This window comes from Pristiophorus japonicus, chromosome 15 (assembly GCF_044704955.1).
Source record: "Pristiophorus japonicus isolate sPriJap1 chromosome 15, sPriJap1.hap1, whole genome shotgun sequence".
NCBI classification, from domain to species: Eukaryota; Metazoa; Chordata; class Chondrichthyes; family Pristiophoridae; genus Pristiophorus; species Pristiophorus japonicus.
This window is the reverse complement of record NC_091991.1, coordinates 59436150-59451514: the sequence shown is the minus strand read 5'-3', so window position 1 is coordinate 59451514 and position 15365 is coordinate 59436150. Positions and strand designations below refer to the sequence as shown.

At 45.2% G+C, this 15365-nt stretch overlaps 1 protein-coding gene across 8 annotated transcripts in view; it reads right to left on the bottom strand.

The window, feature by feature from the left end:
* Positions 1–10975: 10975 nt before the first annotated feature.
* Positions 10976–15365, bottom strand: part of dcp1b (decapping mRNA 1B) — a 127565-nt gene continuing 123175 nt past the window's right edge. For 5 of the 8 annotated variants that reach the window (XM_070900506.1, XM_070900509.1, XM_070900507.1 and 2 more), the window contains 2 exons: positions 12402–12656; positions 10977–11613 (listed from right to left, as the gene is read on the bottom strand). In XM_070900506.1, the coding sequence (XP_070756607.1) occupies positions 11533–11613; positions 12402–12656 (336 nt within the window). In that variant the 3' untranslated portion in view covers positions 10977–11532. Of the gene's footprint in view, positions 11614–12401; positions 12657–15365 lie in introns of all 8 variants that reach the window. The other 3 variants (XM_070900511.1, XM_070900505.1, XM_070900504.1) reach the window with 1 other exon arrangement.

Sequence of the window (15365 nt, the reverse complement as noted above, 5' to 3'; positions counted from 1 at the left end):
GGCAGCAGAGAGTTGGGATAAATAGGTCCTTTTCAGAATGGCAGGCAGTGACTAGTGGAGTGCCGCAGGGCTCAGTGCTGGGACTACAGCTCTTTACAATATACATCAATGATTTGGATGAAGGAATTGAATGTAATATCTCCAAGTTTGCAGATGACACTAAACTGGGTGGTGGTGTGAGCTGTGAGGGGGATGCCAAGAGGCTGCAGGGTGACTTGAACAGGTTAGGTGAGTGGGCAAATACATGGCAGATGCAGTATAATGTGGATAAATGTGGGGTTATCCACTTTGGGGGCAAAAACGCAAAGACAGAATATTATCTGAATGGTGGCAGATTAGGAAAAGGGGAGGTGCAACGAGACCTTGGTGTCATGGTTCATCAGTCATTGAAAGTTGGCATACAGGTACAGCAGGCGGTGAAGAAGGCAAATGGTATGTTGGCCTTCATGGCTAGGGGATTTGAGTATAGGAGCAGGGAGGTATAGCTGCAGTTGTACAGGGCCTTGGTGAGGCCTCACCTGGAATATTGTGTTCAGTTTTGATCTCCTAATCTGACGAAAGCCGTTCTTGCTATTGAGGGAGTGCAGCGAAGGTTCACCAGACTGATTCCCGGGATGGCTGGACTGACATATGAGGAGAGACTGGATCAACTGGACCTTTATACATTGGAGTTTAGAAGGATGAGAGGGGATCCATAGAAACATGTAAGATTCTGACAGGACAGGACAGGTTAGATGCGGGTAGATTGTTCCCGATGTTGGGGAAGTCCAGAACCAGGAGACAAAGTCTTAGGATAAGGGGTAGGCCATTTAGGACTGAGATGAGGAGAAACTTCTTCACTCAGAGAGTTGTTAACCTGTGGAATTCCCTGCCGCAGGGAGTTGTTGATGCCAGTTCATTGAATATATTCAAGAGGGAGTTAGATATGGCCCTTACGGCTGAGGGGATCAAGGGGTATGGAGAGAAAGCAGGAAAGGGGTACTGAGGGAATGATCAGCCATGATCTTATCGAATGGTGGTGCAGACTCGAAGGGCCGAATGGCCTAGTCCTGCACCTATTTTCGATGTTTCTATGTTTCTAGGATGCCAAGGTTGCAAACAGTACGGTTTGGCTTGAGACAGTGGGTGGCGAGGGGATGGAATTGGTGGCAAGGGAATGGAGTGTGTGGGGGTGGATGGAGGCAAACAGCTGCTTTGGTCTTTCCAATCATCATCATCATAGGTAGTCCCTCGGAATCGAGGAAGACTTGCTTCCACTCCTGAAGTGAGTTCTTTGGTGGCTGAACTGTCCAATACAAGAGCCACAGACTCTGTCACAGATGGACAGTCGTTGAGGGAAGGGGTGGGTGGGACTGGTTTGCCGCTCGCTCTTTCCGCTGCCTGCGCTTGATTTCTGCACGCTCTCGATATTGAGACTCGAGGTGCTCAGCGCCCTTCCGGATGCACTTTCTCCACTTAGGGCGATCTTTGGCCAGGGATTCCCAGGTGTCAATGGGGATGTCGCACTTTATCAAGGAGGTTTTGAGGGTGTCCTTGTAACGTTTCCGCTGCCTACCTTTGGCTCGTTTGCAGTGAAGGAGCTCCGCGTAGAGCACTTGCTTTGGGAGTCTCGTGTCCAGCATGTGAACTATGTGGCCTGCCCAGCGGAGCTGATCAAGTGTGATCAGTGCTTCAATGCTGGGGATGTTGGCCTGGATGAGGACGCTGATGTTGGTGTGCCTGTCCTCCCAGGGGATTTGTAGGATCTTGCGGAGACATCGTTGGTGATATTTCTTCAGCGACTTAAGGTGTCTACTGTACATGGTCCATGTCGCTGAGCCATACAGGAGGGTGGGTATTACTACAGCACTGTAGACCATGAGCTTGGTGGCAATTTTGAGGGTCTGGTCTTCTTTTCCTCAGGCGGCCGAAGGCTGCACTGGAGGAAGTATTGGATCTCGTCTTCGATACCTCCTCTTGTTGATGGGAGGCTCCAGAGATATGGGAAGTGGTCCACGGTGTCCAGGGCCGCGCCGTGGATCTTGATGACTGTGGCGGCAGTGCTTTGCGGCGAGGACAGGCTGGTGGAGGACCTTTGTCTTACGGATGTTTATTGTAAAGCCCATGCTTTCGTACGTCTCAGTGAATATGTCGACTATGTCCTGGAGTACAGCCTCTGTGTGTGCACAGACGCAGACATCGTCTGCGTACTGTAGCTCGACAAGAGGTTGGGGTGGTCTTGGACCTGGCCTGGAGACGGTGCAGGTTGAACAGGTTCCCACTGGTTCTGTAGTTTAGTTCCACTCCAGCAGGGAGCTTGTTGGACTGAGGTGGAGCAGCATGGCGGCAAGAAAGATTGAGAAGAGGGTTGGGGCAATGACGCAGCCCTGTTTGACCCCGGTCCGAACGTGGATTGGGTCTGTGATGGATCTGTTAGTAAGGATCACGGTCTGCGTGTCGTCGTGGAGCAGGCGGAGGATGGTGACGAACTTTTGGGGGGCATACGAAACGGAGGAGGATGCTTTCTAGACCCTCGCGGTTTACAGTGTCAAAGGCCTTTGTAATGTTGAAGAAGGCCATGTATAAGGGCTGGCGCTGTTCCCTGCAATTCTTCTGTAGTTGTCACGCTGCAAAAATCATGTCCGTTGTGCCCTGTAGGGGATGAAATCCGCACTGTGACTCCGGGAGGAGCTCCTCGGCCATGGGAAGAAGACAGTTGAGGAGGACTCCAGCAATGACTTTCCCAGTGGCTGATAGCAGGGAGATTCCTCTGTAGTTGCTGCAGTCGGACTTTTCCCCTTTTTTAAAGATAGTCACGATTACTGCATCTCTGAGATCCCCCAGCATGCTCTCCTCCCTCCAGATGAGGTCGTGTATTCGCGCCAGCAGTGCCTCTCTGCCATACTTCAATGCCTCAGCAGGGATTCTATCCGCACCCGTAGCCTTGTTGTTTTTAAGCTGTCTTATGGCTTTTTCGACCTCATGCAGTGTTGGGGTCTCACTGAAGTGGTGGCGGGTAGCATGCTGCGGGATGGAGTCGAGAACACTCGAGTCAAAGGCAGAGTCTCTATTGAGGAGATCTTCGAAGTGCTCCTTCCAGTGTTCCCTGACTGCCTCGGTGTCCTTGATGAGTGTTTCCCCGTTCTTGGCTAGCAGTGGGGTGGGTTCTTGGTTGTTTGGCCCGTAGGTGGCCTTGACTGCGATGAAGAATCTTCACACATCATGGCTGTCAGCCAGCTGCTGTAACTCCTGTGCTTTCTCCATCCACCACCTGTTCTTTAGGTCCCGGGTTTTTTGTTGGACCTCAGCCTCGAGCCGTCTGCAATGCTGCTTTGCTGCTCCCGCGTTGGGTTGTTGTTTAAGGCTCAGAAATGCCCTGCGCGTGCGATCTATTAGCTCTTGGATCTCCTAATCATTCTCATCAAACCAGTCCTGGTGTTTCCTGGTTGAGTGACTGAGCGTCTCTTTGCAGGCATTGGTAATGGAGGCCTGGAGGGCAGACTAAGCGCTGTGGGCATTCTGCGTCTCAGGGTCATCAAGGCACGCCAGGTTAGCTGTGAGGCACTGGCTGTATAGGGCTCTCTTGGCTGGGTCCTTAAGTGCTCCGGCATTGACTTTTTTGCGGCACTGCTTCCGCTGCCCCCTCCGCTTTGGGGCTATGTTGATGTCGATGATGGATCGGATTAGGCGTGTCATGGCACAGGTGATGCACACATCTTTGCGATTCCTGGCTCGGACGATGGCATAGTCGAGCAGGTGCCAATGCTTGGAGCGAGGGTGTTGCCACAATGTCTTGTATTTGTCCCTCTGGTGGAACAAAGTGTTGGTGCCGACAAGTTCGTGCTCTAGACATTTTGTCAGTAGGATAACGCTGGAGTTGGCTTTCCCTACTCCCTTTCTGCCAATCACGCCATCCCAGAGATGTGTGTCCTTGCCAACCCTGGCTTTGAAATCACAGAGGAAGATCAGTTTGTCGTCCGCGGGGACGCAGGAGTGGGATTTTGCGAGGTTGGAGTAAAAACTCTCTTTGGCCTCATCAGTTGCATCGAGTGTTGGGGCATACGTACTAATGACTGTGGCGCACTGGTTCCATGATAGGGTGAGTCGAAGAGTCATGAGGCGTTCGTTAGCCCCGCATGGGAAGTCTTTGGGGCAGTTAACCAGCTCATTTTTGATGGCGAAGCTGACTCCGTGGAGGCGGCGTTCTTCCTCTGGTTTCCCTTTCCAGAAGGTGGTATAACCTCCATCTTGTTCCTTGATCTGGCCTTCCCCCTGCCCGCCGGATCTCGCTTAAGACGGCGATGTCGATATCAAAGTGTGTAAGTTCCCAGGCAACTATGGCGGTGCGGCAATCCAGCCTGTTGCTATTGGGGTCGTCCATGAGGGTCCTGACGTTCCAGGTCCCGAACTTCATGTTAACTGAGTGGAAGATGCCTGTGCGCGAGTTCTTTTAACATGGGGTGGTCGTTGCACACCAGCTACCACATGGGCTTAGCTGAGCAAGGACTTGATCCAGTGGCAAGGGTTCCAAGACAACTGGAGACCAAGCACTGCTATATGGGCCTAACTGCCTACGGTGAGATGTTGGCCGCAGGCTTGGCGCTGGGTAGCGTCCTTAGTGGTAGGTGGTCTGAGGCCTGGTTGGGGGCAGGCATTGGGAGGGTCAGTGGCCCATCGGGGTTCAGGGTAAGAGGGCAGGAGGGGTCAGAGCCATGGTACTCACCACATGTTGGAGCAGGAGAAGGCCAGGTCACCAGTGGGAAAGGAGAGCTCCAGACGTCGCTGAAGAAGGGGAGGCCAGTCGCCGATGTAGGAGGGGGACCCGGTCGTAATTGAGGAGGTCGACTGTCGCCACGGGAGGTCCAGCCGTCATCGAGGAGGCCCAGACTCCGTCATGGAGGAGGCCCATCTGCCGTCGTTAGAGGATTTCCAATAATTAACTGAAGGAAATTGTGCCTCATCCTGGGCTTTATGTCGGACAACCAAGCTGACAACACAGAGGCAGTGGAGAGGTTGAGAAAAGTAGTGGAAAAGTAGAGCTGGGTTTCATCAACGAACATATGGAACCTAATGCCATGTCTTCAAATGATGTGGCCAAGGGGCAACATGTGGCTGAGGAATAGGAGGCCCAGGATAGATCTTGGGGAACTCCAGAGATAATAATGTGGGGTAGGAGAAGCTATTGCTGAGATTTTCTGGCTACGATTGGATAGGTAAGAGTGGAACCAAGGAAGGGCAGTTTCACTCAGCTCGACACTGAGGATAGGCATTGGAGGAGAATGGTGTTGTCGGCCACGTCAAAAGCTGCAGAGGCTGAGAAGGACGAGGGGAGATAGTGCAACATTGTCAAAGTCACAGAGGATGCCATTTGTGACTTTGGTTAGAGCTGTTTCAGTGCTGGGGCAGGGGCAGAAGCCTGATTGGAGAGGTTCAAACATGAAGTTGCGTGAAAAATGGGTAGATTTGAAAGGCGACATGTTCAAGGATTTTGCAGAAGGGAGATTGGAAATGAAATGATAGTTTGCAAAGACTGATGGATCAAGGGTGGCTTTTTTTTCGGATGAGGTGACGAAGGCAGTTTTGAAAGGATGGGGGAATATTTACATTGTCAGCTAGCATGGGGGTCAAGAAAAAAAAATTGGGTGGTCAGCAGTTTAGTGGGAACGGGGTCAAGAGAGCAGGAGGTGGGCCTCATGGACAAATTGAGCTTAAGAGAGCATAGGGGGAGGTAGGAGAGCATAGGGGGAGGTAGGAAAGAAACTAGAGAAGAACGCAGGTTCAGTGCTAGGGCAGGGGAAAAGTTTGGCTTGGTGGGCATGGGGAAAAGGATGCAGCAGAAATAGCTAAACGGATGGTCTCAATCTTACAAAGAAGTCAATGATCTCCTCACACTTATTGTTGGAGGTGAGGGCAGAGGGGGTAAGGGAGAGGGGATTAAGGAGACAGTTGGTCGTGGAGAAAATAAGCCGGGGGTTATCTTTGCAGTCCAGGATGAATTTGGAATATTGAGTTTTGGTTGAGGAGAGCAAGGCCCAATCGTGTTTGATGTGGCACAGCCAGATCTGATAAAGAATGGCGAAAGAGGTTTGCTCTGATCTGATGATGGTGGAACTGCTTGATTATTTATTTTACCTGCTGCATCTGTTATTAAGTATACAGATAGCCTTGTATAGTCGCTTCACTAGGTTCATACCTCACTCTAAGGCATCCCTGGTGCTGCTCTTGACATGACCGTATTGTACTGGGTTGGTCTCCTGGCTTGATGGTGATGATGAGCTTACAAATTGTGATAGAATACAATTCTGTTGCTGATGGCCCGCAGTGCCTTATGGATGCCTAATTTTGGGCTATTAAATCTATCCTAAGTTTCCCATTTAGCATAGTACATGATGAAGGATGGCCTCATGGTGTTGACAAGACTTTTGTCTTCACAAGCACTGTGCAGTAGTCACCTGCTAATGCTATTGTGGATAGATGTGTCTGATATATATAGCTTGTTGAAGATGAGGTCAAGTAGATTATTTCCTTGTATTGGTTCCCTCACGATGACAGGCTGAATTTAGCAACCATGGCCCTGATTTTATGACATGGTGGGATTGGTCCTTGCGAGTGGCATGAGTGAGCAATAAGCTCGAATGTCGAGCCCCTTGAGATTTTAACTCCCGGACCTTATTTTAATATCAAGGTTCTGATTCCTGCCCAAACCAGGCAGAAATCCAGCACGTGGGAGCAGGCGTTCAGGCGCTCCCAGAGACCTGCAGGAATGATTGCCGACAGTTAGGTAAATGGATCGGGGGTGGTTGGGGTTGTTCCAGATCCGCTCTGGGGATGGGGAGGAAGACCCTGGGTTTCTCCTGACCCTCCAGGCCCATAAGGAAGCCTCAAAATTTTAAAAACGTGCCTTACTATTCAGGCCATCGACCCAGCTCCTGGCAGGTTTAGTCTGGCAGGGAAGCAACTACTGCTCCCCCGCTATGGCCACAGGTTAAAATAGCAGATCGCATCCCAATTACATCATCATTTAAAGAGCACCCCGCTGGCTTGAGCAAGTGTCCTTGCAGTCTACAATATAAAATTGCAGTCAGATGTTCGGGGTAGGAAAGGAATAGTTAAGTCTCCCACTCCATTTTAAATGCCTAGATACCGTCTGGTGGAGGAGTTAAATTGATGCCCATGTAATTTAAGATGGCCAGTTTGGTCAGTGGTGGTACACATTGAACTTCCCCACCTACAATACATTCTGTGGCTTTGCTTTCCTCAGAGCTTCCTCCAGGTGATGTTCAACATGGAGGAGCACTCATTTATCAGTTGAAGGAGGGTGATAAGTGATTATCAGCAGGAGGTTACCTTTGTCGTGTTTTCATGAGGTTTCATGGCCGAGAATTCATGGGGTGCACAGTCAATGCTAACTTGACTGTCTGTTACTATGCTCCCATCTTGGTGAGTCTATTCCATACCTCTGGGACAGAGCATACCCAGGAACAGTGATGGAGGAGTATGGAATGTTGGGGGATCAATATGATTGTGTGAGTATGACTATTGAGCTGTTGCTTAACTAGTCTGTGAACAGCTCTCCAAACCTGAGCACCAACTCCCAGATGTTAGCGAGGAGGACATTGCAGGGTTGACTTAGATGAGATTGCCGTAGTCTTATCCAGATACGATATTTGGGTCAATACTGATAACTCTGTTCGATTTTCTTCTTATTGAATTTGCTAGACCATATCAGAGGACATTAAAAGTCAAGCACGTAGAGTGGGAGTGGAGTCACATGTAGGGTAAGGGTGGCAGGCTCCATACCCTGAAGGAAATTAGTGAAGCAATGGGTTTTTATTACAATGTGGAAGTTTTCATAATTATTTTTCAGATACTAGGTCACAAATTACCAGAATGATTGAATTTGATTTCACAACTCACAACCTCTGGGTTGCTAGTCTGGTGCCATCACCATTGGGTTATTCTGATTAAGTTTTGAGTAAAATTGTCAGTTTGCACATTCATTTGATGTGTGTAAAATAAAGCAGTTTAATGAATTATATCTGGCCTATCTCACTAAAGTGTTTTTAGTCTTCCTACTGAAAGATTGAATAAGGACATGTGAGGACACATATCAAAGCTATCCAATTCAGATCACAAAGGATTATTATTTTTATGCTCCAGGTTGTGCTATTGTATGATGAACTATTGGACAGTGCAGACTCTGAAACAAAAGACGCAGGGAGCACTTTACGGGAGTGACCAGCACCACTGGTCAAGAGAATATTGAAGGTGGACCTGAAACTAACAACAGAGGCTATGAAGAAAGACGAGTAGCTACCATCATTTATAAACACATAAACAAGTAAAAGAACAAAGAAAGATAAGGCTGATTAAAGATGAAAAATAAATATTCATATGAAGGACAAAGGAATGGCAGAGATTCTAAATGAATACAATGCTTTTGTTTTCCAAAACAAGTATGGCACTGGGAACGAAAAAGAGTACAAGTAGTACTGAAAAAATTTGGTGGAACTCAAAGTGGATAAGGCACTGATCACTGATCATAAAACTTTAAAGGAATAGGTTTACTCATTCAACCACACGAATGATTTGAGGACAAGCTCATAAAGCAGTTAAACAAAGCAATGGTATCCCAGGTTTTATAAATAGGGGTGTAGAGTATAAAGGCTATCATTAGTTAGGCCTCAGTTAGAATATTGCGTCCCAATTTTACGTGTCCTATCTTACGAAAAACGTCAAGGCAATGTTGTGCCAGTATTGAAGCTACGGTTATCAAAGCCCAACTTGCTGGTCTGGTCACATATGGATGACTCCAGACTCTCAAAACAACTACTTTATTTGGAACTGAGCTCCAACCAAAGAAATGTTCGTGGCCAGAAAGAGATATAAAGACAGTTTGAAATCCAACCTGAAGAAATGCGGTATTGACGTCAGGCAGGGAGATAACCATTCTGAACAAGCTAGGATTGTCAAAAGAAGAAAATGTAGACAGAGGAAAGAGTGTCAGTCTGCTGCAACTACACAATTGGTTATTTTTCAGGTCAGCTTTGTAGTAAAATATGTCTCTCTAGGATTGGTTTACAATGCTCAGCAAATCTTGAAACTTGAATTTTTTTAATGCTGTGAAACAATCTTGCCCAATATCTCGAGGGGTTACTAGGAGGGGGGAAAAAGGTGTTTCTCAACCACATTCACTGCAATATGCAATTTCACAAAAATTGAAGTTTCAATTTGACTCCATGGCTAATAATGCTACATCATCAAATATTGTGCGCATAAAGTCGCATTTTGATTTGTGGAGAGTTGCAGTTTGTTTTTAGCTACCGATCACTCAAGGTGGTGGTGGGGGTATACTGGGCGCTGGGGGTACCGAGTCATGTTTGCTTAGATATACAGGGACTAAAAAACTTGCTGACCGATGATCTGGCGTAAGTGTTGGGGCTGAAAATTCTGTCTTCTCTTTGGGAGTCCAAGCCACAAGTTGGGGCTGGACCCTTAGGTGTGCCACAAGTTCTGTCACTCAGCAAATCAGTATACCCACTATTACTAGGCTCAATGCCCCACCAATTCAACACCATACTAAGGATGAGTGAATCCCCACCCCCCCACCTATGTTTGTTTGGGACAGGCAGAGGCTCTGTCCTTACAAGGCATTTCGGAAACTACATTTTACAGCCAGGACTTGACTTATCCAGGCTCTCGCCTAATTTGAGGCCTTCTGCCACACTCCTGCCGGAATTATGACAGGAGTTCACCAGAAGGCCTGCGTATTTTCAGCCACATTCTCTGTGGCTTGCTCTGTTCATGTCTGCTGGGGCGGGGAGGCATGAATAGACATTGCCCTCCATTATCTCTCATAATATTTTTCTGTATACAATTATTTTCTAGTGGCTCTTATTTAGGCAAATATGGCAATTAAACTGGGCATAGCAAGATCCCAAAAAGTGACAAAATGAATGATCAGTTAATCTATTTTTGTTATGCATTTGGAGTTGTGTTGTATTTAGACAATGCATATTAATATGCAGTCTAAGAGGTGCCAAATTGTTGGAATAACCTCGAAAAAAACCTTCCGCAGTGCAAACTGAATTTTTTGGGGGTTAGTCCCTTGCAAAGTAGGCTCCAAACTACTAAGCCAAAAGGAAGGATTGGCTTACATCATATTTGTTTTTCAGCATTAATTGGTGCCAGCATATGCCTGATGGAGAGTATTCTATGATAACCAATTGGGAGTTGGCAAATAAGTGAGATCAACGATGCCTGATTTAGAAAGACAGCCCCTTCCATACCTCTATTTTGTTCTCAGTCACAGGGGACACAGAACAGTTGCTCTTTACAGGCAAGTCTGGAAAGCATGAGACAAATGTGGCAGGCAATGATGTCAAGCTTTGGTAACATACATTTTTTTTTACACCAATCATGCCCATCATAGACTGAATGAAAGACTTTGGCTTAGTTTGGCATCAACTATGGAGGTAGACATACTTGACGACAACATATTCTCTGTGCTTAGTGTTAAATTACAATTTTATGCTCAGTTAATTTTCCTTGCTTTATGGCCACCTAGAAAGCATATGATTAGTCAATTGTTGTTGCCAGATGACCTGAACAGAGCATTGCTCATCACTGAGCTTGTAGACAAGCCAACAGCCTTTTTTTCCATATTCTATCAGGGACAACACTACATTAGTTGGTATTTGTTCTAAAGATGAATTGGCTGGTGGGGATCAATGCTGGTACCCAGAGTCATTGGACAATCCTGAAAAGAAAATCCACACTTGCATGTTTTGAAACAGTATATACCTGTGAAATCAATAAAGTACTAGCTAATCAACCTACTTTGATGGATAATCTAAAGGCTTATTCCAATACAACCTGAGAAGTGGAGAAAATTAATTGGTGCAATAGTACAAGTCCTGAGGCTTTATATATCACAAGATTGGAAACCATGTGCAGGTCCACCTATTTACAATGACAGAACAGCATTTTGGTGTGTCTATTTAGCGCATAGTTTCCTCCCAGAATCAATCAAGTTAGGCTTTACTCGAACAGTGCACAGGTTGCCTACAGGAAGACCTATACAGGATTTACTTCTGTGCAATCTGGGGCTGGGGCTGGGGAAAGAAAATTACATTCTCATCAGGCAAGTAAAAGTGAATTTCACTTTACCAACGTATGTATGTGTACATAGGTGGCAAGTTGTTAATAGTTCACAATGACAGACAGGTGTTGCATTTTTATTTGCTGAATCAATGAAAAAATACAATATTAATTTCCCATGAATTAAAAGTGGTCAGATAAAATTGGTTCTTCAGAAATCTCAATTCCCTTTTAAATTATCTTAATCTTAAAACAGAGCTTAAAATAAGCCTGATCAGCAGTAAAAAGTTATCCAGTGTGAAAGGTAGTCCTTTAAGCAGCTCTAAGCAAAGCCAATGCAATTTCAAAAATAAAACTCTTCGAAAATAAAAACAAAATAATTCCTTTAGCAGTGTGTACCATCTGATTATCTTCACTAAAATATATCTACTTTTACATCTTGAATCCAAATTTTCAGGTTTTCTTCTCTGCTGCAGTGCTTGCCTGGCCTGTGAGATAGGCTTCATAAATGACATTCACAAAGTTGGGATCATTCTGAAATTCAAAATAACAAAAGTGTAAGTGTTAGAGAACATTCAAAGTTGAACGTTTAAAAGAAAGGTACAAAATAAAATGCTATTAAAATAATTTTAATAGGACACCACACAATCAGAAAACACTGTCTTACCAAATAAATAGAAGTGCTGATCCCAATCAATCAGTTAACACATCTCATGAATGCCCAATAAATTAAGTTATTGCCTCATCTTTAACAGAAGGTTTGCATTAGATGAACATGGAAAAATGGTTGTATTTACTGGAACTGTTAGGTTTGTCAAAACTACTCCAATAATTATGTTGGTTATGAAACACAATCAGTATTCATCCCCAAGGCGCTCACAGTATTTTTAACTAAGAAAATAAAATTCTTGCTATTGAATTTACTTCAAAACTATTTATGTCTGAGAATCAAACACTGGATCAATTATTATGGAAGAACTGTTGAGCCAAAGCAACAACCTCAGCTGAATTGTGTTTTCTAAATTAACTATTTTATATTTGAACTCAGATTGGTACCTGAGTAATCTCAAAAAACTATTCCCATTAACAGGACCAATGTAGGCTTAAATGGAGATGGTAAAATGGCTTTTGAATTTAAAAAGGCTATTTGCTTTGTACATTAATATTAAACTTTTATCCAACGACAGAAGAGAAAGAATTACTATCATCTCTGTGTGTAGTGACATAGTGAACATATTCTTTCTGAATTTACAAGGTCAATACATGCAGTGACAAGAGCAATTCTTCTTCCAGAAGGTCCGAAATTAACATAAAACTTATACCTGCAAAAGGTACAAAAGGGTTTCCTGTAACTGAGTCTTGGTGAGCACATTTGGTATTTTACTAGTCAGCTCTGCCATCTGTGCAGGTGAACGTAGACAACTGTGCAGCTGTTTAGGAGCTGGAGCGGTGTCTGTCTGTGGTAAAGGTATGGCTTCTACCATCATTGACTTTCCCACTGCAGACTGGACGAATACCATGGGCGACATCAATAGGGATGGCACCACTGTAGCTGAAATGCGCTGTGGAGAAATTACCTAGTCAGGAAAAAAAACAAAGAGCTAAAAGATACCCTAAAGTAAAATTGTAAATTAAAACTATTAATAATCACTACTACTCAAATTAGGTGTTTCTAATAATATGCCAGTTTATTTTGTACTGTCTTTCTGAAAAGTAACATATTTAATTCTTCTCTGTTTTTAAAGTTTTTCTTCTTTCTCCTGGTTTCTTTTTTCTTTTGATGCCAGTAATCTTCCCAAGTCGTGTGTTCAGTTTCAGGAATTAGGAGACGAGATTAAAAGAGTAGGACCACAAGGATGATAATTTAAGGAGTATTTCTAGTGCCATGTGCTATTCAGTATAGAAATAGTAAGATAAAGGAGGTGAATGCTTGGCTGGAGAGTGTACAGGAGGGAAAGGTTCAGATTTCTAGGACATTAGGACTGGTCTTACTCACTGTTGGCAAAATCCTCTATACTTTCTGTGTCATCAGCAAATGCCAAGATTGTGCTCCTGATTTCCACATTCAAATTGTCTATATATATTATATATATATATAAAATCAGCAGCAAAAATGGGACCATCACTGTCCCCTGAGGTACAACAGCTCAAAACATTCTTCAACCTTAATTCTGTTGCCTGTCAACCAATTTTCTATCCATAGTGCTACATTTCCTCTTTTACCATATCACTGAATTTTCTTTAAACGAGCCACTTGTGAGAGACCTTACTGAACACCTTCTGAAAATTTATATTCACTATATTCTAAGGGGCAAAAATCAGCACTGTTCAGATAGCCATGTGGGCTTAATTACATGGGCACAATTAGGAGGCAAACTTAGTTAGGGATTCTCATTATCATTAAATCAGCAAATTGCCAGCGCTACTAGCAGTATTGATCAGCAGCTCACCTCATTTGGGTGGGTGCCCCTGACACTAATTAAAAGCAGCCTGCACTCCTTAAAAAGAACATGACTGCAGGCAACTGGAAGACAATGTCTAAGCATAGAAGGCCAAGGAAAAGCTTCAGGGGCTCCATGCTTCTTGGATGCAGCATTGGGTGTCTTGTTGGAGGTTGGAAGATGAAGGAACAGCCTCTACCCACCAGGTGGCAGAAAAGTATCCCAACAAACTGCTTGGCAGCAGTGGGTATCTCTGCTACAGCACGTCGGCACCAGGAGCATCGCCTCGAGGACATGGATGCATTGCAGGAAAAAGTTTAATGACCTGACTAGAAGTGTTACGGTAAGACATTTAACTCCTATCTCACATCATTCTCGGCATAACCCAGAGCTACCTGAAGCCCCAGCACTCAAACCTTCCCAGCACTCTTCTTTAATAACTGTAGCATGCTTCACTCCACCCCTTCTACTCCTAATGCCACAGTGTACCTCCAACCCACCTCACTATCGAGCAGCTTAAAACTGGACATACATGAGGCGCTATGGGCCATCAGCAGCAGCAGACTTGTATTCCACTACAATCTGTAAACTCACGACCCGGCATATAGAAACATAGAAAATAGATGCAGGAGTAGGCCATTTGGCCCTTCGAGCCGGCACCACCATTCAATAAGATCACGGCTGATCATTCACCTCAGTACACATTTCCTGCTTTCTCTCCATATCCCTTGATCCCTTTAGCCGTAAGAGCCATATCTAACTCCCTCTTGAATAAATCCAATGAACTGGCATCAACAACTCTCTGCGGTAGGGAATTCCACAGGTTAACAACTCTGAGTGAAGAAGTTTCTCCTCATCACAGTCCTAAATGGCTTACCCTTTATCCTTAGACTGTGTCCTCTGGTTCTGGATTTCTCCAACATCGGGAACATTCTTCCTGCATCTAGCCTATCCCTCACCATACCATTAACAGCAAGGCAGGTGACCAAACCTGGTTTAATGAGTGCAGAGGAGCATGCCAGGAGCAGGATCAGGCATATCTAAAAATGAAATACCGACCTGGTGAAGTTGCAACACAGGACTACATGCATGCTAACCAACGGAAGCAGCATGCTATAGACAGAGCTAGGCAATCCCACAAACAACGGATCAAATCAAAGTTCTGCAGTCCTGCCATATTCAGTTGTGAATGATGGTGGACAATTAAACAGCTGACAGGAGGAGGAGGCTCCATGAACATCCCCATCCTGAATGATGAGTGCAAAAGACAAGGCTGAAGCCTTTGCAACCATCTTCAGCCAGAAGTGCCAAGTCGATGATCCATATTGGCCTCCTCCTGATGTCCCCACCATCTCAAAAGCCAGTTTTCAGCCAATTTGATTCACTCCATGTGATATCAAGAAACGACCGAGTGCACTGGATACAGCAAAAGCTATGGGCCCCGACAATATCCCGACTGCCGTGCTAAAGACTTGCGCTCCAGAACGAGCTGTGCATCTAGCCAAACTGTTCCAATACAGCTACAACACTGGCATCCACCTGGCAATGTGGAAAACTGCCCAGTTATGTCCTGTCCACAAAAAACAGGACAAATCCAATCTGGCCAATTACTGCCCCATCAGTCTATTCTCAATCATCAGCAAAGTGATGGAAGGTGTTGTCAACAGTGCTATCAAGTGGTACTTACTCACCAATAACCTAATTTACATTAACGATTTAGACTTTGGAATCAAAAACACAATTTCTAAATTTGCGGATGACACCAAAATGGGGGGGGGGGGGTGGTCAATACTGAGGAGGGCTGCAACAAATTACAGGAGGACATTAATAAAGTTGCAGAATGGG